Source organism: Phasianus colchicus, chromosome 3 (assembly GCF_987193195.1).
Source record: "Phasianus colchicus chromosome 3, bPhaCol1.hap1.1, whole genome shotgun sequence".
NCBI classification, from domain to species: domain Eukaryota; kingdom Metazoa; phylum Chordata; class Aves; order Galliformes; family Phasianidae; genus Phasianus; species Phasianus colchicus.
Genome location: NC_143438.1, coordinates 10,591,011 through 10,618,789, shown reverse-complemented (window position 1 = coordinate 10,618,789; position 27,779 = coordinate 10,591,011). Strand labels below are relative to the sequence as shown.

Here is a 27,779-nt window from a genome sequence, read left to right as displayed (position 1 = left end):
GTAAAACTTAGCATAGGTGCCAAGGAAAGTATGACATGAGCATATAAACATTGAGGTATTGCATTATTAAAGCTTGTATGTATTCTCAAGGACTTAAGCTGGTTTTTAAGATCTAAAACAGAAAGTAACCTCTTTGAAAAGCAGCTTTATTTCTTCCCTCATATAATTCATGGGGCTTCTTTAAGTTATGGAGAAGTCTAGTTTATGTCATCACCCAGTAAGATGTTTACCAACCACTTATGCCTTTTTTGGCTAATTCACCATTAGAACAGCTGATGAGACTGGGATTTGGATTCCTTAAAACATCACTGTGATATACCTTTGATAAGGGAGATGTAATTCTCCACTGATCTTCAACTAAAAGTGGTCATAAACTAATTTTAACAGTCTAGTTTTAAGCTTCACTACAGCTCGGTGAGGTAAGTGCAGCATTCAGTACTTGCTTAGCTATTTTCCAGTGTTGCTACTGGAATATTTTCAAAGCTTCCAGGTGCAGTAATTGTCACCATATTGCTTATGTCCAGCTGTAAGGGGTTCTCACTGCATTTATACATTACAGACCCTGAGCAACTCTTTAGGTACAAGTGAGTTCTGAAATCCTTGTAGGACACTGGTGTTCTTCACAAAGCCCAGTCTGTGCTTTTACTTTCACGTTTCCAGGAAGGAGCCAGTGTATCAGCCCCAATTCTAGCTGCTTGCGTACATGAAAGCAGCTTATGACAATGGTGAGCTTTTGCATAGGGCAAAAAACTAAAGCTCTTCTTTTTAAGAGTACACTGATAGGAAGTCTTCTGTAGAAGAAAAACATCAGGTGAAATCTACTTCTCATTACTTTTAAATACGTGATAGATTTGGCAAGATGTGTTGTACAATACTTCATGAAATCCTACCTAATGGCCAGTATTTTAAATAATGTGACTTTTTTTTTTTTGTCCATAGGTCATAGAACACAAGGTTGTCTGTTTTTGTCTTTACTATTGCATAGCTCTTAAGAAAGATTAGAGCAAATAGGCATTTCAGGCAGGAGAACTGTGCAGGTATCATGTGAGCTTTGTTCAAGATGGCATTTTCTATCTGTGTCCTCCATATTTAGCCATCCAGTCTGTTCTTCCATGGACTGGCTGAATTGTTGGTGCATGAGTTAAAATATTCATGTTTTTTGCTGAATTGTAAGTAGGACCTGCTAACTGAGTACGAGCAGCTTTGGTTTTCCAGGAATAATCTGAAAGGAACAAGAACTTGGAATTAATGATGATTAAAGTAGTATTTTACTACTGCACAGATGTGAATGAGTTGAAAGATGACTTGGGGTACTCAGGGATATTAACACATCAGAGTCCAGACTATCCTGCTATTCTGTATTATCCTTGTTTTCAGATAAGGCTTCTGTTTCCTAGAGTTTGCTTATCTTACTGGTAATTCTCACCTTTTGGGTCCCTGTTTTGCAACAATTCCTGTAGGTAACACTGAGACAGGTGTGGAGGTTTTTACTGAATTTTGATGTCCTATAACATAACTGCTATAGCAAGGAAGTATTCTTTCTTATTTATCTCAAACGCTTGAATAAGCATACAGTAACAAACTCATGTTGTTTGGCTTTTACTTTCTATAACGTAGCAATGTCTACACTTCAGAAAGCACTCCTTTTATGTTTCATGGCTACAAGAGTACTGTCAACTACTGAGATGACACTCAGACTTGCATAGCTAATAGTGGGAAGAAGACAGTGAAAACCTGTCTTAAATTACCACTACTAAAGCTGCAGAGTAACCCAGTAGAGCTAGTAAAGAACAGAACAATTTATTTTAACACAGTGCTTGTACTATATCTGTAACATTATTTGTGGATTTACTGAGTCATCTGAGGGAAGTATTTACCTTTTCTGAAGTTGTTTAGCATCTTACAGGTGACTGTAAGCACGGTTCAGCATTATTCAAGTGCGTTAGGTGGCATTATACTTAAAGACTCAGGACTGCCACATGCTGCAAGAAAGTCTCTGTCAAGAAAATGCCTCTAAACCCATTTAAATATGAATATTTTTTTGTTTAAACCTGAACATCTCTACTTTTCCTACTGGTATTAAGAAAAATGTGTATGCTGTTTCTTACCAGATACAGATGGAGCAATAGGAGCTAGCTGTATCCGTTGTCCAGCTGATCCAACTTCTTTCTTATGAAAGGAAGGGATGTATCCTCCTGATGGGTTGTAAGCAGCACCTCCCACAAAGTCAGAGTTTCCTGTTGATATTTACAGGAGTTTTTAATATTTTCAGTTGCATCCATAAAATATGCATTTTCATAGTCACTTCAAAACATACTTGCATGATCACAAGAATAGTGAGTGTTGTTTTTCCCCAGTGCTTGTCTGTAGGGAAGAAGTATATATCCTTTTAATTGTATCTTAGTTGGACCTTTTCAAATACCTAACAAACTCTACAAGTATGTATACTCTACTACATCTGTTCTTACAGTGCAGCAGGAGTGAAGATAACAGAGTGGTATGACCTGTTTGTTAATACTTTCATTAAACTTTTATTGCTTAGCAAGAGTTTACATTGAGTTTTAGAGGAAGACAGGATCTTACCTTTTATTTACTGGAAGCAGGTTTAAGCACTTCAGTCTTTGAAAATCAGCATGCAACATCTATGACCTACATCTATTTAAAATGGAACCAAAACTCCTCTTGTGGTAAGTGGTTCACCACTTGAAATTGACTTAGCCAGTTCCCTGGTTAAAGGCCTGCTACAGAAGTAAGATCTAGTTGCCCTCTCTTTTGAAGCCTGATACTTTATTGTGCTTGGCTTTAGTCCACAACTTTCTCTAAGGCACTGTTGCCTTGGAAAGATCAACATAATCATCCTTTCCAATCCATCATTAGGAAGTTGAGAAACATTACACATCTACACACAAGATTATTACTGTACAGTGGTGTGGAATCAATTCAAATATTTAGACTGTTCCAAGCAGATTTCTTGTCTATCTTCTTCATGTCTGTCATCACACAGTCTTAAAAAAAAGCTATGTGATGGCACAACAGTTGAAGAGAAATGCTTCCATCAGGATGATTCCAATACTAGTTAGTAAAATTTACAATGTGATTTGATAGTTTGTTCTTTCTTTTAAATCACTGGCCCCAGTGCAATACCCTCCTCCTCACACTGACACCCTCAGCCTTCTGTGCTGATGTCAGAACTAGCGCAGTGGATCTATAAGCTGCAGAACTGATCATCTACAAACCACAAAAGTATCCTCAGCTACTTATAGCTGTGTTGGGCCACCATATACCTCCTCTTGCCCATATCCCCAAAGTCCTGTCAACAGTGGGTCTCTAGCTGGCTTCTGATGCCAGGCTCCAGCGGAGTAAAAGATGACACAGACATCCTGATGAAAAATAAAACTTTAATAAAGTACTCAAATAACAACTTTCTTGGAGTTGTAAGTTCTTCTCTACAGTTTTGCCTGAAAAACAAAAGCAATAGTTTTAGTGTTACATTCCCTTGTCTGCATACACATCCACATATCTATACCCCCAATTCCTAATCTTTTCACTGGGAATGCTTCATAAGGTATAATACTGATCTGTCAGAGGATCTCTTAAAATTCTGAAGTCTAAAACTAAGAACATGACAAGCCTTAATATAACCTCAAAATGACTTGTTCCACACATTTCTTATCTACAGCTCTGCAAAGCTGCCTGACAAAAGTGTTTCAACCATTTTTTCTTCCTCTTACCTCTTCATATTTGATGTTCTTCACAAGCTCTTCTACAGAAAAGGGATAAGTACAGCCTGGAGGAACAGTCTGGGTGAAACTGAGAGGTCTGAAGGAATTGTCTTTTCCTTGGATAGAAAAGAAAAAAATAAGTTGAATGCAAAATTATGACTACTAATATTTAAAAAAGAAACACACACTGAGAGGTATGCAATAGGTCGTTCCTTACCTCTGGCAACTGCTATGCAAAACAGAAGTTCTTGCTGTAGAAGTCCATCAGGCATCAAGGAGGGCTGGCAGCAGATGTATAAGCAAACAGCTGTGTGCCAGCAAGTGTAAGCATGGCCTGGGCAGCATACCTCAGTGCATACCTGCCTGATTCTTCTCAAGGGATGAAGCCATTGAATCATTCATGCTGGGCAACAAGTTGAAAAAAACTACAAGTAGTTGCAAAGGGATTTAGAACACACCTCAGGTGGCAGAAATGGAGGGAGAGGTGAAACATTACAACTTTACAATGCTTGCAGTGAGGAGTGTGTTTAGATATGAACATGGCTGCCTGGAAACCCAAGTTTCCATCTATTTACACTGAGATTAGTCACCCAAACCTGTACATCCACAGTACTGTAAAATCAGTGTAATTAACAAAGAATTAGAACACAGTCAGTGGTGCAAGTGGCAAGTGATATTAGGAGTGAGCATTCCTTCAGGGATGTATGTGTTCCTCCTTTAGGATCAGTTCTTCTCCAGAAGGAAGGTTATGAAGAACATTCAGATGTGTACTTACAAATGCCTTCAAATAACATGTAGTCACTTCATTCTCTTAGGTTTCAAAGAGCGTACTGAAACAATCCAGGTTAATGTGAATGAGTTAGTCTACACATAATGAGAAATGATCCGCCCTCCTTCAGCATAACACCACTTAGTTTAGGAGCAGATTTGGAATGGAAACAATTTTGTCAGTATAAAAAAACAAACAGATCTTACTTATATGGCTATTTTTTACTTTGTCTACTTCTAAGATTAAAAATCAAGGAAGAAGCTGTTTTTCACTCTGCATTACACTGTGGTAACTAAAATGGACCTCGGCTGTTTCCCTGCTGCTGCGTGTCACTGCATGAGTTGCTACACCCTAACTCATAGGAAGTAAACCCTGTTTAGTCTAAAAGCAGACATAAAGAAGAGAGCAAAGTTTGACAAAACACATTACAACTGAAAATGAAGGATGTGATCTTTTGGAATCTGCATTGTAGGTGTATTTTTTGGGAGAAAATGTAAAACAAAAATGAAATGTGCAAAGAGCCAGGTTATAATTGCTATAAATTACCTTTTGGATCCTCTAATTTTTCATTCAAACTTTCTTTGCATGATAGTTTTTCAATGGGTGTAATTAAGTTCTCTTCTGTAGAGAAGGAGAATGAGAGAGAGAAAAAGATGGAAAGACAGAATTTTAGAGAAAGTATATGAAGAATCTGGTTAGGTGTTACCAAAGAAATGAGGAAAAGCAGAGCAAGAAAGAATACCTGACACTGACATAGCTATAATTTCACATACTCCTTTTTTAAGTTACAGTTCCTGCTTGTAAAAACTATGTTTTCATTCATTTAGAAAGTAGCTCAAAAAGTAACTAGTTAACCACCAATGCAGTCACATTATAGTCATACCAATGCATAAATCACAAGTTTAAGCATTAAGGTGTATTCGCAAAGTCAGTTGATCGCAGCTTCACCATTCCTTACAAATAAAGCATTTGTAACCATTTATTCTTATGTTATTTCACCCTAGAGCAGCATCGTGGGTCCTATGTGTCTGCCTTAAGTGTTGTTGCCTGCCTGGTACATAAAATATTAGCATATATTATTTAAGATACCAATGGAAATAATGCTAAGTGTTTTCAGACACATTTTTTAAAGATTATTCTTCTTTAAGTTTTTAGTAGATAGCCACAGTAAGACAAAAGTGAGATTTTACCACTAGCATTTACCTAAGTTTGTTTATAGCCCAATTCAATACATAGCTGTCTAGCTTACTAATACATACTTATGGAAACAGCTCTGCCTTTTTCTGTCTCTTCCTATGCAAGAGTATTTTATCAAAATCAACTTACTTTAAGCACACTGATCTAAAATCTCTGAAACCCAGAAATTATTTATGATGATTACTTTAAAAAGTGTTTTATTCCATCATTCCAGTTTGATGCTGTTATTTTTCCATTTCTTAAGTGCTCTCCATGATTTCAGATGAGCAACTTAAACTTCACCTGACTTCCAAAAGGAAAATGTTTTGATAACACAGCTGGGGGGCTACTAAAGCTTTAATTAAGAAAGCATGCAGCAGCTGCATATGAACAAGCCTTCTAAAGTTCTTGTACAAACACATTAGGTCAGATGGTGTAACACTATAATGCTATAACGTACGGAAACACAGGAAGAAAAACTGCTTACCTTTGGGAGGCCTCAGGTAGGCAGAGACCTGCAAGCAAGATACCCTTGTCTCCACTACCAACCCTTAACATGAGATCTGGGAAGGCATGAATCCTGGTTCCACCCCTTCCAGTCACTCAGTACATTGCTTGCACCTTGAGCTCCCCTGGGTTGGCCCTGCCTTCCCAGCAGGTGCTCAATCACTGGTTCAAGTTCTGACTAGCATTTCTGCTGCAGGTGGTCATTAGTATTGATGTTGGGAGTGACATATGCTGACTTCAGAGCTGTTAGGGTGACCTCCTATCACAGGGTGATGGGACTATCTAGTGGTCAGAAGGTAGATTTTAGTCTCAAGTCCTATGCTTACCTCAGTGAAATCTTAGATTAAGCCTTTTAACTTGTTTAAGCCTTAGCCTTCACTCTATAAAATGCTGATAAGAGCATTTTCCAAAGAAGGTAGTACAAAAAGCATCTCATTGCAGGTTTCTTGATGAAAGTGAGGGGGCTTCCTGTCTGCCAAGCTGGTATCACTAAATGATGTTAGGCAGTATTTTGATCATATGAGCTTAGTATGCAACACCTCATTTGTTTTCATATGTGAGACTGCTGTTTCATAGAGTTCCACATCACGCTGACCAGGCAGTAGTGAAATTGAGCTATTTGCTTAAATTACCACAGTGAGAGAATCAGTTTAAGAGACAAAATCTGTCCTGACAGAACTTTATTCTAAGAGTTAGTCTGTACTTCCCTTATGACCTGAAGGCAAGAGACGTAGCTTAGATATGAAAAGATTACTTTGAGTCTCTGTTGAATTTAAGAAAAATAAAGTTTGCCTATAAGCTGAGCTTGACAATAAAAGTAAAACTGGAGGGTCTAAAGTAAATTTATTAAGTAAAATATGATGAAAAACAAGGTGACTGCTGTTTATTACACTTATACCTGTATTATTTCTGTTGAAAGGCAGTCCTTCTCCAACATGTGCCAATGGCTTGGAAAACAGCTGGTTGTTCCAGGTTCCATGAGATCCTTCTTTATTGATTGCTACTAAAGAGACAGTCTTAGGGTTTACACCTTAAAAAAGAAATTATGGCAGATGTTATTAATTTCCATACATAATTCAACCAATGAAGAATTAGACATTTCTAGAACAATAAAGCAAAACTCAATTATTTCTTACATAACATAAGTATTATTAATGTAAGTCAAAGGACAACATCCATTGATTAGGTTATATTTCTCAACTGAAAATTAGATACATGATTTAAGAACTCTTGTTTTTATGCATTCAAGAGAATTTCTGGTAGTTTTACTGCAGTTACTTGGTGTCCATAAAATCATAACCTTATTGATATCTATGGCCCTTAAACAATTAGTAGAAATGAAAGAAACCTACTGAAAACAAAGGTTCTCAAGGCTAAAAATAAACTTTCTTCAGAGGAGAAGTTTAAAAATAGGACAAAAGTTCTTGTTACTTCAGCATGTCATGAGCATTAGTGAGTTACTAGGATTACACTGCATGAAAGCAGCTCACGTATCCAGTGGTAACAGAGCTATATTGATAAGGGTAAATAACAAATATGCTTCTTGGAACTATTATTCTCTTAAGTGCTGAAATATATATTTTTAAACTACTATGCCATTTCTCATTGAAAACTAATAAAAATAGAGAAGTATTAGATAGGAAAGTTTTTTCCCCTCTTTTGGGCAAAAAGTTGAATCGTAGGGCATCCTATTAAGCATTAAAGAAGTGATTTCATACTTAGAAGTTATCACTGTGCTATACGTGGGCATCTTCTTCACTTCTCAGATACACTTGCTCATGGTCAGTCAGGATATATTTCCAGGTGTCCAAGAAATCGTGGATTCATATTACTGAGGGTTTTATATGCTGCTGGTCATAAGAGCTTCTGTGAACATTTACGCTGTACAAGCAGTGTTGATCACTCTTCCACTTACGCATAGCCAGGACTTTTTGCATTAATAGTGGAAAGATATGTTCTTGGAAAGGCATTTAGTCTTTTAAATTAAAAATTTAGCTTGAGTAGGAAAAGAGAATTATCCAGTGTGAAATCTGAAGTTTAAATGTACTGTATATAGATTGTTCACTGTTTGCATTTTCCATGAAGTGTTGACTTTTCCCCTTACCTGGCAGATATCTTGATTGTCTTAGATAGTACTGTTTTGCTGTTGTATTGGATCTTCCAGAATCATTTCTCACTACACCTTTATTTTCTGCTCCTGGCTGGATATAATGTGAAACTTTTGGTTCTGGCACACTGAAAAAAAAAATCAAAATGTTCAAGCTGTGTAACCAACAAGTCCACATTAGAATGCCATGAGCTGATCAGTAGACTTAATTCCCTCAGAAAGTAACAGCTAAATCTCATACCTCATGAGAATTTTACATGAGAATATGAATGGGGAAAAAAAGAAGTGTATACAATATATAGACTTAAAAGCAACTGTGGCAGAACTTCCCCTAGCCTCACTGACATGGGAAATCAAGTACCACTTCAGTAAAACACGGTTTCTTAAAAACAAGATAGACACCTATATAATGGATAGAATTACAGATATTACTGGTGCTACATCAACACCCAGCTCAAAGCTGGCCTGTTCACAGAGCACTTTGCACTATGGCAGAGTTTCAGCAAGTTAAATTTTAGCAGATCTGTTTTAACCAATCTACTGATCTAAAACATTTATGTACTAAAAAACATTTTTTATACAAGTGATTTTATAATTCCAGGACCTACCTAAAAAGACATTCCTTGTTTTTCTTTTCTTTTAACAGTGCAATGCTAGGCTTCTTTGAACACGACATTCCAAATTCAGCATCATCCAATTCATCCCAGCTGTCCACAGCCTTTATCAAAGTCTGACCCCATCGTCTCCTGCAACTTTTAGGACCTACTGTGCCATTCTGAGGGCCACTAGCTGCTTGTTTCTATTTCAAATATGAACAAAAGAAGAAAAAAATGCAACTTTGATTAAATTCTAAAACTTTATATTTTCCATACAGTTGATTTCTACTGCTTAAAAACATTGAAGGATTTTTTTACTTTTAAGATTCTTACAAACTAAGAAATTGTAAGGTTACAAGAGTTGCTCAGTTGCCTCTATTTACTGGTAGCAATCAAGAAAATTAATGCCATAAAAAAGGCAGCTTGCTCAGGTATTTTCCTGCTTAAGACAATGAAAATTTTTACTTTCCATTTCTTTTTTTTTTTTTTTTTTTTTTTTTGTATACTAACATTGTTTTTGCAAATTATTTTGCAAAGCTCTGTAAATGATTGTTGTTGTAACTACATCACTGCAACAACGTGTCAGCAATTTGGTGACTGCAGTCAGAGCAGGGTTGGTCTCTTCTCACTGGTGAGAGGACGAGGGGAAATGGCCTCAAGTTGCACCAGGGGAGGTTTAGGTTGGATATCAGAAAAAACCTCTTTACAGAAAGGGTTGTTAAGCAGTGCAATAGGCTCCCCAGGGAGGTGGTTGAGTCACCATCCCTGGATGTGTTTAAAAACCGTTTGGATGTGGTGCTCAGGGACAGGATTTAGCAGAGGGTTGTTAGGGTAGTGTGGTTAGGTTGTGGTTGCACTTGATCTTGAAGGTTTTTTTCCAACCTGAGCAATTCTATGACTCTAAAGATTATTATAACAGAATGTAAACTGTTGTTACAAGGAAACCATGTATGTCTAATCCATGGCCCAGCACAGCTCACAATGCAGCCTATGTATAAGTGGCCCAAAACAATCCCTCTCCTCTCAGCACGGCTCAGGCATGCCAAGAAGTCAGACATCCATGAAGTAACCTACTTTTCTCATTTGCTGAAAAATTTCAGTAAGTGATTAGTTATATTCTCAAATAGTCCTTAACTTGATTGCCTTTTTTTTTTTTTTTTTTAATAAGTATGGTGATTTTCAGTGAACAGCCACATTGAATACCTTAAGAATTTCTAAAAGAACCACCTGTCTAAGTTAGGTATTTACTGAAGACAACTTACCCCAGATGAGTCTTTACTGATAGCTGGAAAAAATGACTGTGCCTGTGACTGCTGCTGTTTTGATGCTTGCTGGTTAGCTGTATTCTGGGGCAACTGAATTTGCTGGAGAGGCTGGTGATTAGCCTTTGACAGAGACTGTGGCTGTGTTTTGTCAGGTTCATCAGGTGAAGACAGAGGCTCTGGCTTGGATACAGCTTCCAGTTTGGGTAAAGTTGGCTTTGGTTCTGTTGACTGCACTGGTTTAATAGGAGTCTGCTTCTCCAAATATTGTGGAGGAGGTCCTAAAACTTGGCCAACTTGAAAGTAAGGGTACTTCAGTGCCTAGAGAAGAAGATATAACATACTAACTGTACTTCAAAAAGTTGACTTTGGTTACTTCTTCGAGGATATGAACATGTTTCTGAAGCACTTGAGTAGTATCTACCACAGTAATGAAAGACAGATGCATAAGGAGTTCATGTGTAAATGTTGTATTTAGTCACCTCATACAATTTAGTAAGATGGATCCACCTGTACGTGTTATAGAAGTCTTTTTCTTCCTTCTGTGTTTGGTGAAGTCTGTGTTTTTATGTGCATTTTGCATTTCACTCCATTCTAATATTCACACAGTAACAAATTACTACTTAAAAACAGGTTGTTTGTACTATATTAAAAAACTCTTGGTTCCCTATTGCATGTTTCCCTGCTAACCATATTAGATATCTTACAAATACACCAGTTCTTCCTGTGAACAAGTTCTTCTGCTATTCCTGGGTCAATTCCTACTCTTTGTTAGTTCTCAAAGAGATTTTTTGCCTCAGCTGTTCTTGAAAATCACTGCCTTTGTACACCCTTCCATGAACACGCATTAAACTTTCCCTTTTGGTTATGGATTGCACAACTGTGCAGCTGCTTCTTGAACCAGAACCTGGTTATTTGCTGCCATAAAGTACCATGCAGCATTCTGCATAGAGATGGACAGCACTGCACTACAGTTTGATCTCAGTGACTGTAACAATACGTATGCTTTATAAAGTAGACATATATGGTTGTTCTGCTTTGCACCACCTGCTTAGCCACTTCTGAATCACTTTCATTATGTCCACCTATGATAAACTCATCACCTTCCTTTTGTTTCTCAACTGCACTCTTCTCATACCTTCTAAATAGAATTGCATTAGCTATACATACTCAAAAATAAGTAGAATGTATATATCTTTGAAATACCTATACCTAATTTTCTAAAATTAACATAGGAAAGAAAACATGTGACCTTGGTGACATATGACATGTTCTTCTCAAACTTCTTCCCTTATTACTCCATACATTGTACAGCCTATTTCCTAGTAAAAAAAAAAAAAATTATCCTGCACTCTCCCTACTGCATTCCATCTGCAACTTCACAAAAACAAAGCTTTGTTTTCAGTATCTCCCAGTGAAGTGTTCAAAAGCGTACTCTAGCCTTCAGTATGATGACAATCAAATTATATTTCTGCATCTACCAATTTTTCCCAATGCAAGACAATACAGTCTTATCCTTATAATTCAGGTGCTCAGACCTGGCTTGCCGTAGGTCTCTTCTTTGGATTCCAGTTCAGCATATCACTCATAAGCTGTATGGCTTCACTGCTTGCATTTGGGATGAGAGTTTTTAAACTTATAGGGACGCACTGTGGGAAACGAAAATTCATGGCAGAAGAGAGGTGGTATCCTTCTGGCCAGTCACTCTGTTTAAAAGGAAAGAAAAACAAGTTTAACAAAAGATTATGTGTTTGAGGTATTAGATCAAGTTATATTTTTCTGTAGCTTGATTCATGCTTGGCCTGTGTAGTTCCTTCCTATACAGTGAAAAACAAGCATTACTGTTTTTCGTTCCAATTGCTATGGCACCAGTCAATTCAGCATCAGTCTCAAGTGGCAGTCCTTCTTCTGTAGGTGAAGGGGGAACTGTCTTTGTGCATGCAACACCTGGACGTACTCTCTGAAGAAGAGATTGCATAGGTATCAGAAGCAGCTAAGCACATCCCATCTATTACAGAAATAAGCTTAAACAGTTGATTTCTATGTACTTGCTACATGGGAATACTAGAGGTGAGGCCTTTCTACCCAGCTGCATGGAAAAATACAGATCACAGCCTGAACAGATAACTTGCCCATGAGAAAGGGCTCACGTTTGCTTGGGAACACAAGTAAACAGCCTACAGTTTCTGCATGCAACTAGAAGAAACCTGCTTGTGAGAAATTCCTTGGCAGCTGTGACCAAGTATCCTTGCTTTCTACAAAGGATCTTACTTATCCTGATACATGATGCATTATTGTCTCGTGCTGCTATATATATGGCCACAGTACTAAGGGGGGGAGGGTTAGGCTGGCTGCCACCAGGTAGGGCATTACCTGGGGGGTAATCCCAGGGTGGACATGCTACAAGCCTGTTACTCTTAGTAATGAGGACACAGCAGAGACTGACTGGCTGGCTAACAGCCCCATTAACACAAATATCTCCCTATTGAACTGATAGTTATTAACTTGCATCTACGTATTTTCTTTGGGATCAGTAAAGCTTATGCAGAAGCAGTGGCTCTTTTGCATTACACCACCCTACCACGTTTGTGCAACCATGATGTGAACAGATGTGCAACGATTTAATCTATCACTGACTCTATCATTAAGGCATTCGGTGATTTAACTATAACCAGACATTACTGCAATAGGAAAATCATGACCATAAGATGAAAACTTAGTGGGTTTTTGTGTGAGACTGTTTAACTTTCAACAAGTAAAACCTGAAGTCCTTGGTTGCTTGATAATTGCATTGTTCGAATACAGAATCCTAGGACTGGCAAAGATCTCAAGAGATTATCTAGTCCATGCTGGTCTCTTCTTCACAGGTATTATTGTCACAAAGTTTCCAGTTCCACAGACACAACTGCTATAGACAGCCTATTGTACAGACTAACTCCCCTCCAGAAGAGAAAAATACACATTTCTCTTGTTGCAATACAAGACCATTGCTAAGGATGCTATCATCCCTGGATACCAAGAACAACTACTACTTTTGTCTCTAAAGCAGCCTGTTTAAAAATTAGCTGCATTTCTTGTTCTTTCTTTCAATCTTCCTTTGCAGAAGCTAGAGAAGATCAAACAATTGAATTCTTGGATCTTGGATTTTCAAGTTTTTCTCCTCTGGACTCTGAAACATAGAGCTCTTCCTTGAAATGCAAAACTTATAAATGGAACAGAAAGATTAGCTTGTATGTCAATGGACTGTACTTCTTTCTCTATGCATTGATACGATATTTGTTCCAACACACCACTGATGTACAATGCATTATATAGCTCCTACACCTTCTTCTAAAGAAATATTAGCTGGGTAGTTATCCTCAACTATTTAGTCAAGAATAATTAGAACCGCATAAGTACAGCGCTTAAAAATCTTCAGTAATATATAAACTGCAACTAATCTTATAGGAAATTCTGAATTCTAATCTTGTCTTCTAACATACTCAGTCCTTCCTAGCCTGTTATCTGCCAGTTTACAAAGGAAAATCTATTCCACCAGTAGGCCTTCAATCCTGCTCACCACACCATTCCTGATCCACCCTGGGATAAAATAGAGCAAAGTAGTTGCCTGTCACTACTAAATATTGTTAAACAAAAGCCAAAAGCAACCAAATCAACCAACAGAAGTCATCAGCATGGTATTACAGATTGCCACTAAAAGGAAGGCAATTTGAACCAAAGACAGCTTCTGGGCATAACTCCTGTCATTCCTTACAGCAAGTTAATGGAATAAATAAGTCTACATCTAAAAATTCAATTTATTGAAACTTTATCTGCAAAAACAGAGTATTAAAATAGCTGCTTGTGTTTTTCAGAATACAGATAACACTTCACCAGAAACAAGTCATTATTTGTGGTGATCAATTGTATGATAATATTTAAATACCCTTCTTACACAGCAACATCCCTGAAGAATGCCTCAGCATTGTCATAAGGAGATAAAAGTCCCAGGACTTCCCAACAGATGACAGAGGCACAAAGCAACTAATTACAGCTTTCTGATCTTAGAGGGCTGACTTATAGTGTCTGTAACCCCTCGGGTCTTTACAAGAGGCTACATTTTTCTCTGAAATATTCAGGCAGCATTGCTCCCTCCTTTCTCAAGCAACCAGCTACATGCTTCTTTTCAACAACTAATAAAGTTACAGAGCCACACCAGTGACCTCAACACTGCTCTGCTACACATTGTTAAGTCTCCCTCTGATCTGCTTGCACGCCCAGAACTTGTGCTATGCACTGAAAATGTTCCAGAAGCTCAAGTGTTCTTCTCTTTCTTAGATAATTTAATGAGCTGCTAAACATTCTTATCCTAGTCTTGTCAGCTCCTCAAGAAAGAATTAACATCTGGGTTTGATAACTCAATTCTTGAAATAGTGCTACATATTACACATTCTGATGCATGATTGTCATAGAAAGCACTGTTTTATATGTAACAGTTTTCACCTACTCATCTAGTCTCAGTTTTCACTGCCACCAGTTATATATCTCACATATAACTCCACCTTTGACCTTTCATACTCTGCTCTGTCATGAACTTGCACCTGTTTCTCAGTACATTCTCTTAGATCTTTTCCCATCACTTTAAGCTCCTAGCTACATTTACTCTACTTTAGTTTTAAGTTTTCTGTTCCTCAATTTTCTACTGACAACAGCTTCTGTACTGTATGAGAGTTGCACTTTATTTTATATTGGCACAACACCAGTGGTTTTCCAAATCTAGAGACTCCATTCAGTCAGTAATTTCACAGGTATCTATTTATACCCATGGACAAAATGCTCATAATACATCTTACCTTAGCCACCACAGTTTTCTTCCCTAAATATATTTTTATTATATTGCCTATTTTTTTTTTTCCAATTTATTCAGAATTTGGAAGGTAAACTTATTTCCTTTTATTCCAATTGATTCTGATATCTCCTCACTGCTTCATTAGACACTTCAGTTTCAAGGCTTGGCATAAATCTATCCCTGCTTACACACTCCCTTTTTCTTCATCCTACTTTGCTTTCTGCCATCACATTCTTTGACTTTTGTCAAGCTACAGTGTTCGTTTTCTCACATTCTTGGTTTGCACTTGTTTTGAGCACTTCTTAGGAATTTATTCTCTTTTGAACATTCTTTGACAACTTCTGCAAACTCACCGACTCACCTTTTCAATCTGTGTTTCTGTATGTCTCTGCATTTTAGCTGTTGCATTCTGATTAGTTCACGTCTTCATTCAGTACAACTCATAACACTTGTAATTCAGGGATTAAGCATATTTAGTTGGTATGAAAAAACCCAACATGTATTGAAGCTAACTTGCAGGAAGTATTTGTTGTGCAAAACAAACTCATGTTCATATACCCTTTTCCTGAAAACTTTAACAGAAGTAAGTATAACCGTACACGTTCTTACATGCACTACCCAAATGTCCCTTGTAAGTCTTAGTTATTTTCTGAAAGAGCTAAATATCTTGAGAAACCATTTTCCTTCATTACTTTGTTGTTAAGGACACTATCCGATGGATTTGTGTTTGAGATCAAGTATTTCTTCCATGCTTAAAAAGTAAGAAAATATCACAGTTCAGCTTATTCAGAGTAACTTCCACAAACTCCAAATTCTAGGTACCAGTATTGAAAAATTGGAGTTTTGGCAAGGGAAAACTAATCAGTTGTGGCAACATGAAATCCTAAGACTAATTTCTTTTTTCCTTTTTTTTTTTTTTTTTCCAGTTCTTCTTATGTGCATGACTTTAGTTAACTAAATAGCTTTATCTGGCTTTCATCATAGAGTAGCACAGGATTACACATAATAGTAGGATATAAAACATGCTTATAAGCATGAAATGCTTATACACTACACAAGTCCAGTATTCTGTGCCTTAGCAGATGTCTCAAAAGACAGAGTTGAGAAAACTTAACTCCACAGTAAAATTACTAAAACAAATTTATATGTATGTTCTGGAAGCGCAATAAAAATAAATAAAGTGGTTATAAAATATTGAATAAGTAGTATTGCATGAGTTCTAGAAGTCTTACCTTCTTTGGAGTTCCTAATACTTGGCAAATTTTGAAGATTTCATCTACTTCACTTGTGCCTGGGAAAAGGGGTCTTAGTGTGTATAATTCAGCCATGATGCTGCCAACTGCCCATATATCAATAGGGGAGCTATAAATGGATGATCGCAGCAGAACTTCAGGAGCACGGTACCTGTGAGGATGGGAAAAAGTAATACATAAATTAAAATGGTAATCAGAGAAAGGTAGTTCATTAAGATAATGTATTAATTTCATCCTATACTTACCACCTGGTGGATACGTAATCTGTATACGGTGGCTGAGATCTCAGCTCTCTAGCCAAACCAAAATCAGCTATTTTTACAAGTTCTGGACCAATACAAAGAAGGTTTTCAGGCTTCATGTCTCTATGAAAAAATCCTGCAGGAAATTAAAGAGAAATTACGGTAAATTGTGTAATTATTTCTTAAATAGCAAAGTCCAACAGTCATCCAAAATTCTGGCTTTTTTTTTTTTTTTTTTTTTTAATTCAACATAAATGAATGGCAACCCCACTCCCAATGCACACCTTTAACCTCCAGTGATTATTACACCACATATTCTTAAATTAAATTAAATTTTAATGAAATTTAAAATATGTCTGTGTTGTGCTCAGGAATGCTAATATTTGTAATTCAGGCACATTAAGTTTCTTGAATGCTTAGTGCTGGGCTTGCTTTAGCAGCTATGTACCTGGAAAGCAGGTAAGTAGTTGAGCAACTCAGTTCTGTTGGTTAATTGGTAGACAAGATCTCTTTATAAAACAATTTGATTGATATTCACTTACTACAGCACAGCATACAATTTCTGCATGCAAAAACTGACAACCATTGTAAGCAAGTGGCTGAAATTATTACAGTGAAATGTAACTGCTTGAATTTACCATCTGTCTTATTCCTAGATACTTGTGTATAAAGCAAAACACTAATACAGTAACTTAGAAATGGCAGTTTTACCACGAATTCTAGCTTTCTCATTTATTTCATGGAGAAGGAAGGAAGGAAAAGAAAATGCTAATAATCAGAGAACAATATATGACCTTAATCAGAAAGACAGAAGCCATCATTTTCTGGCTATCTGACAACACTAAGTGGAACTGATTTTTTACATGAACCCATCTGTGCCAGAATAAGTCAAATCCTATCAGAAATCACTTTGAGTGAAACTTTAACTCTTTTTGGAAAGCTTTAAGGATACCATAGTCATGTAAACATACAAAATAAGAGTTAACTAAGAGAATAGAAAATACTTTCTGAAATGCAAAGGAGTTTAGTGTCAGTGTTTCAGAATGGAGATGTATATTACACTTGATAATTAAAAGTGCTGTGAAGCTTTTGTTAATGCAACCACACATAACCTTTTTTTTTCTGAATGTACTTGTAATTGCTCGAAAAGTCTCAACTCTTAAAATATTTCAATCCAAAATGTATTTGATAAGGAGATTATTTGGATTTTTAGTGACCAAGTTGTATTTAAATATCTTTTATAACTAAGGGTGCCATATTAGTTATGATATCTCAAGACAGGTAAGAACTGCCATCTGTAAGGTATAAATGCTCCTTAAATAGATCTTTTTGGAGTAACAGATATGCACAGCATAGCACAGCATTTGAGCTTCTTTAGTTTGTTTATACGGTATCTGAGAAAAGATAAAAGTACTAAACATGTAACTAACAATACCCAGTGTTTTCAAAAAGAAAGCATATCTGATTATAAAACAGGTAACTTCAGATGTTGTTTAAAAACACACCATATTTGAAACAGTCTGGAAAAATTTTTACTAAAGATAATTAAAAGCCTTTGATGAATATTTTTATTACTAATATTTTATTACTGTGCATTGTCTTTTTTTTCTTATGAAAGCGTTATACAGGCAAACTCCAGTGTCAAACCTACCGTGTTTATGGATGAAAGCTAACCCTTGCAATATCTGATACATCATGTTTCTGATGACTGACTCAGGGAACAACTTGTTTCTGTGAAGAAAGATGAATAATTTCATAAAATTAAAAGACAGTACTTTTTCCTGTAAGACAGAACACACATTTCCTCATTTTGCACAGTATGTCCCAAACAGATTAAAACAGACCTGTCAAGTCTTACATACACAGACTCACATAGTATGTGTCAAAAATATTCCTTGCTTCCAAGCCATAATTTTGCTATCTTTACTGCAGAGTGACTTCTCAGCAGAGAGATGTCTACTTGCAGATGAATCTGGCTGCCCTGTAGTATGCTTGATCAAATGAATGCACACACTGTATTAGAGCAAGCAAGAGACTGCCCTGCATAGCACCACTGTCTATGTGCTACCCAGTGGTATTCTTATGGAAGCCTGAGCAAGAGCAATGCTTCTCAGCTGTAAGTTAACATCGCACTGATGCTGCTAACAGCTACCTAAAGGCTTTGTGCATAAGGAGATAAAGGTACATGACAGAACCTGAAGGAAACACAGTAAAGGCAACAAGAATTCAAAGAAAAATGTTATTAAAATGGCAAGTCCTATTCTAAAGTCCACCATGAAAGCATTGCTTTGTGCTGTTTCTCCAAGACTACCATATCATAAAGTACACATAATGATCTTCATGTACACTCATGCATGCTCATGAGAAGATGATCACCCCCACCTTAAGCCAAATCCATTAGCAAAAGCAGAATGAATGGCATCGGTCCAATCCTTCATGTATTAATGAAGGCTAATAAAGAAAAAAGTATTTGGAATTTCTCTTATGGCTCAATAAATACAAAAGACATGCAAGTTATCACATTAATAACTTCATAAAGTCTTACTCCCGGAAGTATTACAATGTGCAATGCTGTTATGCTAAGCAGTGCAGAATTTTACCCACAGATAAGCAGGTGCAACAGATTCTGTTCACATCAGTAGGGCTGCAAGAAGAGACTAAAACAGAAATTCCAGTATGTTCTTCAAGACAGTATAAGAAACGTACATAAAGGATGATAGCACACTACTTGTTCTCTGAGAAAGACATACCTGTCCTTCATCAATTGATAGAGATTTTCCTTCATGTATTCAAACACAAAGTAAAGGTGGTCATTTTCTCTTATGACTTCTTTCAATTTTATTACATTGGCATGATTTAGCTTCTTCAGAGACTGTTTCAGAGACAAATACAGGGTTTCAGATAACTTGACATTGACTATCTCCTTACCTGAACTGCATACGTACTACATAAAAGTTTCTAGTAAGGAATTAACAGAACATATCATCAGGTAGCCTTAATTATCTTATAATCTCCCTTTACCTCTTAAAGCAACAAAATAGCATTTTAAATTAATTTCAAAATAAAAGCAGCAAATATTAACAGCTTAAAATTCTAACTGTGGGGATTACATCATAGCTGAGGTGAAGAATAACACAGGAACTTAACTGCCTAGAATGAAAGGCCATTCTGCACCTCTAACAATTTTTGCTTACAGAACTGAGTAAGAAAGCCTAGCAATTTTTTTGTTTGGATCATAGAATTACTAAGTTTGGAAAAGACCTCCAAGATCATTCAGTCCAACCGTCCACATACCACCAACATTGTACACTAAACCACATCATTCAGTACAACATCTAAACATTTCTTGAGCACTTCCAGGGACTGTAACTCTAACACCTCCCTGGGCAGTCTGTTCCAGTACGTGGCCACTCTTTCAGAGAAGCTTTTCCTCATATCTAACCTGAATACCCTCTGGTACAACTTAAGGCCATTCCCTCTAGTCCTATCACTAGTCACACAACAGAAGAGGCCAATCTCCACCTTGCCAAAACCTCCCTTCAGTTGTAGAGTGATAAGGTCTCCCCTGAGCCTCCTCTTCTCCAGACTGAACAATCCCAGCTCCTCATAAGACTTGTGCTCCAGACCCCTTGCAGCTTTGTTGCCCATCTGTGGACGCTCTCCAGGGTCTCAATGTCTTTTTTTGTAGTGAGGGGCCCAAAACTGAACACAGTACTGAACACATCAGTGCCAAATACAGACAGATGATCACTTCCCTGCTCCTGCTGGCAATGCTATTTCTAATACAAGCCAGGATGCCATTGGCCTTCTTGGCCACCTGAGCATGCTGCTGGCTCATGTTCAGCCAAGTGTCAACCAACACCCCTAGGTCCGTTTCCTGCCCTCAGACTTGCAGCTGCCCTGCCCAAAGCCTGCAGCATTGCCTGGGATCATTGTGGCACAGTACAGGACTCAGCACTTGGTCTTGTTGAACTTCGTAGCATTGGCCTCAGCCTAGCTATCCAGCCCGTCCAGATCTCTACATAGGGCCTTTCTACCCCCCAGAAAGATAGATTGCCAACTTGGTGTTACCTGCAAACTCACTGAGAGTGCACCAGGTCATCAATAAAGATATTGAACAGGATAGGCCCTGGTACTAACACCTGGGGAACATCACTCATGACTGGTCACCTGCTGGATTTAGCTTCATTCACCACCACTCCCTGGGTCTGGCTATCCAGCAAGTTCCTTACCCAGCATACAGTGTACCTGTTTGAGCCCTGGGCTGCCAGTTTCTCCAGAAGAATACTGTGGGAGATAGTGTCAAAGGGTTTCTGTTTTTATGAATAAGGATACACTCTTTGCAGGTTTCATTTCTGGAGACATTATGTGCTATTTCCAGTAAGTTAAACCTGAACTGTGGATATTCAAGTTATGAACACTCAACGCCTCTGGTAGGGAGTTTCATATTTAGAGAAATGTAGAGGCCTAAAACATGGGATGACTTGAAATTTAAGGCAAGGTTTTCAAGGTCAAGTTTTATTCTGTCACTTGGGTAGCCAAAACTTCCAGTGTTTTTAAAAGTGTCTCAAATACATGATATGAGGATTGCCTAAACACCTAAAAACACGTGCAAGAGTAGGCTGGTAAAACACATTAAAAATGTCAAATTAATCATCTTCTCTCAAAGACAAGAGGCTTGGCTACAAGACATGGCCACTGCATGAGAAAGGGAGGATATTCCACAAAGCAGAAGCAGCTCTAGGAGTTCCAGAAACTCACAGCTTTTTGGAGCTTGTGACTCCCACTTAAAGAGTTCACTGAGTTCAGCCTGATGCTTGTGCATAGTCTATGCTCTTTTCCTTCAGACAAACCTAACCAGACACTTATTTTCAAGTGTGGTATGTTCACCATTTTACCTTGACTTCTCTCAAATTCATGCACTCATCCCATGAATAGAACTTCCTTTTCATTCTGAAATAAAAGTCAAAGAAAGTATTTCCAGTAACAGAGAATGCTTTTAGAACAAAACAAGATCCAGATACGTTATTTTCTTAATACAGCACTAGCTCTTTCTTGAACCAAATTTAAAACATTCCACAGTACCTTTCAGCAACATAACTCTTATATTTATCAGAAATTTAACATATTTCATGATTAATTGTTGCAAACATTTTTAGTTGAGTAGTTAACAGGAGACAATTTATACTATGAAGTATTTCTAAAAGCATCGAGAACACACAATCTTGTTGCATCACTTAAATTGTGCCCTTAATAAGGAGGACAGCAACAGTGACACTGGAAATAAAACATGGATTTTGAAACACGAAAAGCTACTTCTTTTTGCCCAAGTCACACATTCTAGGAAAACAAGAAAACTTGAAATCTGCAAAGTATCTTAACTGCCTAAAATTATAATTAGTCAACTGTATAGATTAGTCCTTTTTTCCCAAGTCTATTCAAATATATTAATAGTGAAAAAACAGTGTCATTTTTTCAAGCAGTATCCATACATAAAAATATTACACTGTCGTACATAGACTACTGTGTTTATTTGGAAGTCTTAGGTAAAAATATGGATAATTAGGTGTTACTCAGATTTTGGGACTGGGTTGTGAATGTCATGTTCTTTACTGCATTTCTCTACAGCTCTAGACCCTACAGAGCAGCTATTTAAAACTAATATTTCAATTAAGAGGGATTCATCTTCATTCAAAACTATTCCTTTTCTAAATCCCCAACCTGAAAAAAAAAAAAAAAGAAAAATCACAGAAAACAATTCAAAATCCTGAGATACCAAGAATGGAAAACACTTCCCATAAAACACTGCTCCATTTGCCTGTAAGTTATACAAGTGAATGCATCTCCTGATGTACTAGAAGGAAGTCTGACCCACATTCACTTACCTAAGCAACTGAATTAACTAAATATTTTTTAAAAGAGACATTCCTTTTTTCTTGTACATAGACTGCACAGAGCAATAAAGTCAAAATCTTACATCTTTCCAAGTATCTTTACTCTGTGCAGACGTTACATACCGTTTGATGGCCACAAGCTCTCCTGATTCATTGCTCTTTCCCATCAAGACACTGCCATAGGTGCCATCACCCAGCTGCTTCATGATTGTGTAACGGTTCATTTTTCCTTATTAAACTACAATGGCCAAAGGTTTATGAAATTCTGGATGTCTTCTGTATTTTTGAAGGATTTTTTGCTTTTTGATATTTTTTTTTTTTTTAGAGAAATCTTCTTCCAGATAGCCTAAGGTTGCTGGATGTTTCCTCATAACAGAGCAGGATGGTCACCGGTCTCCTCTGAATTACATGTATTTTGAGATCCACTGAGAGATAGAAGTGCATGGTAATTCTCAGTAGATCCTGAAAAAAAAAAATAAAAGTGATTCAGCAAATATGTAATTTTATGGTGTTTTAGGCAAAAGACACCCTATAATTTCTTTATAACAGTAACCTGAGATCTATTTGTGTTCTTTAAAATAGAACACCTCAGTATGACTAGTTCCTTTAAATCCTTCAGGCCACTGAAGGTGCCGAGTCTAGGATTAGGGTCAGAGTAAGCAGGGAACAGATAGGCAAGATTACTGTCATAATTCCCTAGTCCTACAGAAGCGAAGAAATTTAACTAGACCCAGGAAAATCTAACAGCTACTCACTGCAGCATTTATTTACTGTAACCTAAGTGCTTAAATACCAACCATCTACTGTTAACCTAATTCCAGCATTATCTCTAACTCGTGTCTCTGCTGTTTAAAAATCCAAAATAACTCCAGTGAGTTGACATGCACTGTCAGCCTACTTCAGCAAGTGATGCAAAATTCAGCACACAGCTTTATCCTCATGCCAGAATTAGCTACAAATTGGTAAGGCTGTCCAAACAGATTAAGGCACTCTAACTCAGTAGGTAACAAACTTCAGGCTTAAGATTTACAGGTCTGGCAAAATGCAACAATAAAATTGGCCCCTTAGGAGCATGAAACCAACAAGCTGGAGCAGGCATCTGCTCAGTAAGAGAAACATCTGCCTGGAAAAAGCACTGAACAACCTCTTCTGGTTGATGTTCCTGTAGAAGCCTTTCTTTTTCTTCTTTGCACCCCTTTGCCAAGTCAAGTTCCAGCTGGGCATTGTCCATCCGTACACAGCTTAGCAGCATCCCTACATTCTACCTGTCCCTGCTTCCACTGCCTGTGTTTTTTCTTCCTGCTCTCCAGTTTGACCAGCAGGTCCCATTTCTGCCATGTTGGTTTCCTGCCTTCCTTTCCTCACTTCCTACAACTGGGGATGGAGAGTTCTTGTGTCCTAAGCTTCCTTAAAGATCTGCCAGCTCTGATCTGCTCTCTCATCCTTCAGGACAGTTTCCCAGAGAGGTTTGTTGACTAATTCTCTGAAGAGCTGAAAGTTGGCTTTGCTAAAATTTAGCATCCGGATTTTATTCTTTGTCTGCATAATATCCCTCAAGAGCATGAACTCCACCACTGCATTGTCACTACAGCCCAGGCAGCTTCCAATCCTGATGTCATCAGTCAGTTCACTTGCATTGGTGACCAACAGGTTCAGAATCATATCCCTCCTGGTAGGGCTGTCTAATACTTAAATCAAGAAGTTATCCTCTGTGCATTTCAGGAGCCTTCTGGACCGCCTACAGCTTACTGTGCTGATTTTCTAGCAGATGCCAGAAGACCCCCAGCAGCACAAGAGCCTGCGATCGTGATGTCTCCTGTAGCTGGAGGAAGAAAGCTTCATCAACAGGCTCTGCTTGATCAAGCAGCTTGTGTAGACATCAACCACATGTCTTTCTTTGATATCTCTTACCTAACTCTTACCCAAAGGCTTTTGATTTGCTCATGGCCATTCTTCAGGGATATCTCTTCACACTCTATTCCTTTCTCAATGTAGAGGGCAATGCCTCCTCTTGTCCCTCCTCACTTGTCCCTTCTGAACAGCTTGTAGCTGTCAACAGCCACGTTCCAGTCATGGGAATTGTCCCACCAGATTTCTGTCACAGCAACTACACCATGGTTTTCTAGTAGCATGGCAGCTTCCAACTCCTGTTTGTTTCCCAAGTTGTGTGCAATGGTGTAGAGGCACTTACTTCAGCCGGGCAGCCCACCTTGCTGCCTTCTTCCTATGAAGTATTTTCCTTGAGTTTTCCAGCTGCTTTCTCCTATTGTCTCAGAGGTCCTGTTTCACTGTCTTAAGATCTCAAATGTGCTGCAGTGTTGCCAGCACACTCACGGCAGCAGGTTGAGGGTCCCAGCTAGTAGCCTGTCCCTCTAACATTGCCATGCCATCCCACACCTAATCACGGACAGGCCCACTATCCAATTTCCTCCCTCTTTGAACCTAGATTAAAGCCTTGCCAATGAGCCCTGATAGCTATTCCCCAATGTCCCTCCTTTCACTTTGAAAGAGATGAAACCAAACTGGTGCCTGCAAGCCCAGTGCCATGTAGGACACTCCACTGCAAAAAACAAAACAAAACAAAAAAAAAACAACAACAAACCCAAATTTTTGGCAGTAGAACTAGCCACAAAGTCAGAGGACCCTTGCATTTCTTTCAGTGTCCTTATCCAGTACAGGAAACAAAGAAGATGACCCATGTCATAGACAATGAAAATCACCACTGTATTTTTTAGTGGGCTTTCATATATACTTTTCCTGTGTATACGTTTTCTCAGAATTCATCTTTATATCTTACTTCCTCAAGTTCCTCAATGCACTCTCATCTTTAATGCTTTGAGCACCATTTCTTCTACAAGACCATTTGTTGGCTGCAGCAATGAACAGATGAACAAGTGTTTGTGCCAAGCTAAGATACATATTTGCCAGTCATATCTTGCTATTTACTGTTCGTTAGAGTTGTGTGTGTGTATATATATACATACACATACATAAACACACAGACATTTTATATTTACATATACAACTTCCTGAAGATCTTCCAGAGCACGTTTTTACAACATCTAAAGCAATGACAGACTGTGCACACACAACACAAAGTGAAGTTAATTGTAGGAGGATTTGGATGCCTGCACTTCTCTGTTCCAACAAGCATAACTGCACATTGTTATGACTTGCTTTTCAGGGAGAACACTGCAGTATCTGTCAAACTTGGACCTATATAACTCCTATTCTGGCATTGTATACATTAAACATTTTTGAGAACTCACACATATGAAACATACACTGCATTTCATTTCGACTTTCAGCTTTCTAGTGAAATGAACTAAAATACCAGGAAAGAAAACTCTGCGTTTGTAATAAAGACCCAGATACAGATACACTCCTGATTTTTTGGCCCTTAAGTCATAGGATCTGGGTGCCTAAATCCTATCAGCTTTCCAAGCCAATTTAGGATGACAAATTAATTACTTTTTATATTATTCTATTTGTCCAATTTGCACTATTATTTCATCATGTGCACTTGAAACAATAACACACAAACCAAAATTCTTATGTAATATAATAGATTGCAGACATAGCAAATGTACATTTTGTCTGTCCTGCAGTATATTTTATTGCCTTATTCCTTTTCTGTGGCATGCCATCATTTTTAGAGCACGAGCACAGTTAATCAAGTTAAGTACAGAAATTTCAGGATGTTCCTTCAGTAGTCAGATGGAAATGTCAAAATCGCTCTGTGAAAAGGCATAAAATCACATGAAAACTATATCACTCAATATTTAAGAACCATAATACACATCACATACATTCACCATAATATGGATGCATGCCAGGCTGTTCTACTGATGACTCTCATGAACAAGTTGACGTAGTCACTTATGTTAACAGTCTGATAGCGATTGGACAAGCAAGAAAGGTTTTAAACTAGAAGAGAGAAAACTGAGGTGAGATGTGAGGCAGAAATTCCTTACTCAGAGGTTGGTGAGGCGCTGGCACAGCTGCCCAGAGAAGCTGTGGTGCCCCATCCCTGGAGGTGCTCAAGACCAGGTTGGATGGGGCCCTGGGCAGCTGAGCTGATGGGGGCAGCCCTGCCTATGGCAGGGGATTGGGACTGGGTGGGTTTTAAGGTCCTTTACATTCTAAGCTGTCCTATGATTCCATGTTTCCATGCTCTAGGCAACCAAATTTTGCTACAATCAACATCTGCACACTTTGTAAAGTTGTCATCATAGTTCTGTCTCCCAAACAGATGGGAAATCCTATTGCAAACAACAGCTTGTTTTATACTCTTAATGACATGCTACCTATAATCTCCTCACACAGGATTACGGAAGGATGAAAGCAGGGGACAAATAGAGGACAAAATGCAAACGCTGCAAACCATCCACTAATTTGTATAAACTTAGAAAATCTGAACTATTTTCAAATTTTAAGCAATACTGCTAGTGATTTTAAATATCTGCCTTACAGTTTAAATTAGAATGAATAACAGCCAGCTATCTGCCTTTCTGCCACACCTGAAACAGAGATGACCAAACGTATCACCTGCGCACATTAAACGGGCTGCCCACATTAAAACATAAGCCGAAATATACCACCCCAAGAGAAACAGCAGGCAGATAGGGAAAACACAACCCTGTTTACACCAACCTGCCTCCCAACGCGGAGCTCAGCAGCCCGGCTCACAGCGGGCCAGGACACATCCCACACACATCTCAAGGCGAAACATCGCTCCTCACCCGCACCGCTCACCCGCGTCTCCAGCCCCAGCCCCAGCCCCAGCCCCGCACCGCCCGCTCACCGCAGCGCTCCGGCCCAGCGCTGCCAACCGCGAACAGCCGCCCCACCGCTTCGCCTCGTTGCCGGGGCGATGCAGCGAGTGAGCGGAGCCTATGCAGGGACACGCCTCTCCGTGGTCACGTGGGGGAGCGGGGGTTTAAAAACCTGGGCCATAGTGCAGCTGGTTGCCTGCTCTTCTTACACGGGAATATGAGTACGTTCGCTGCTAATTTGCTGTTGAAAGAGTCCTCTTTGGGTGTTGATGCTTGGCTGGAATGGCAGCAGAAGGCGGGTTTCTTGCAAATGGCTTTGCAGCCAGTGACAGCGGGTATGCTGTAATTAATTGGTGTTGTGTGAACTTCACTTTGCTTTTGTTTAGGTTATTTTGATCTGCGCACCTGTTTCCCACTGATGGCTGTGTTGCCTATGGATTCTTGCAAGCCATGGAGGTGTCGTATTGAAATGCCCTCCCCTTTTTGTTCAGTTTAAGCTGTACTACTGCATTAACAGCAGTTGACTCCCTCTCCCTTTGTTCAAGACCTCAGGGGTCCAGGGCTGGGACAACACCATGTGCTGTCCTCACTAATTCTCAGGTAGATGGGCTCTAACACCCCTGGGCTAAATTCTCGCCCGTAGGAAGA

At 38.4% G+C, this 27,779-nt stretch overlaps 1 protein-coding gene across 3 annotated transcripts; it reads right to left on the bottom strand.

The window, feature by feature from the left end:
- Positions 1-118: 118 nt before the first annotated feature.
- MAK (male germ cell associated kinase) lies at positions 119-27,277 on the bottom strand. Of its 3 annotated transcripts, none has more exons than XM_031589349.2 (14): positions 27,161-27,277; positions 22,480-22,818; positions 21,361-21,415; positions 19,213-19,334; positions 18,114-18,193; positions 16,466-16,598; positions 16,200-16,371; positions 11,678-11,845; positions 10,140-10,460; positions 8,890-9,080; positions 8,279-8,409; positions 7,073-7,204; positions 2,109-2,237; positions 119-1,222 (listed from the first exon to the last, which is right to left on the bottom strand). In XM_031589349.2, the coding sequence occupies exons 2-14, from the start codon at positions 22,578-22,580 to the stop codon at positions 1,071-1,073; spliced, it is 1,887 nt and encodes a 628-aa protein (XP_031445209.2). In that variant the 5' UTR covers positions 22,581-22,818; positions 27,161-27,277; the 3' UTR covers positions 119-1,070. The 3 variants fall into 3 exon arrangements, with proteins under 3 accessions (XP_031445209.2, XP_089993075.1, XP_031445211.2); XM_090136949.1 differs by lacking the exon at positions 27,161-27,277 and adding an exon at positions 27,010-27,097; XM_031589351.2 differs by lacking the exons at positions 119-1,222; positions 2,109-2,237 and adding exons at positions 2,342-3,458; positions 3,732-3,838.
- Positions 27,278-27,779: the final 502 nt, after the last annotated feature.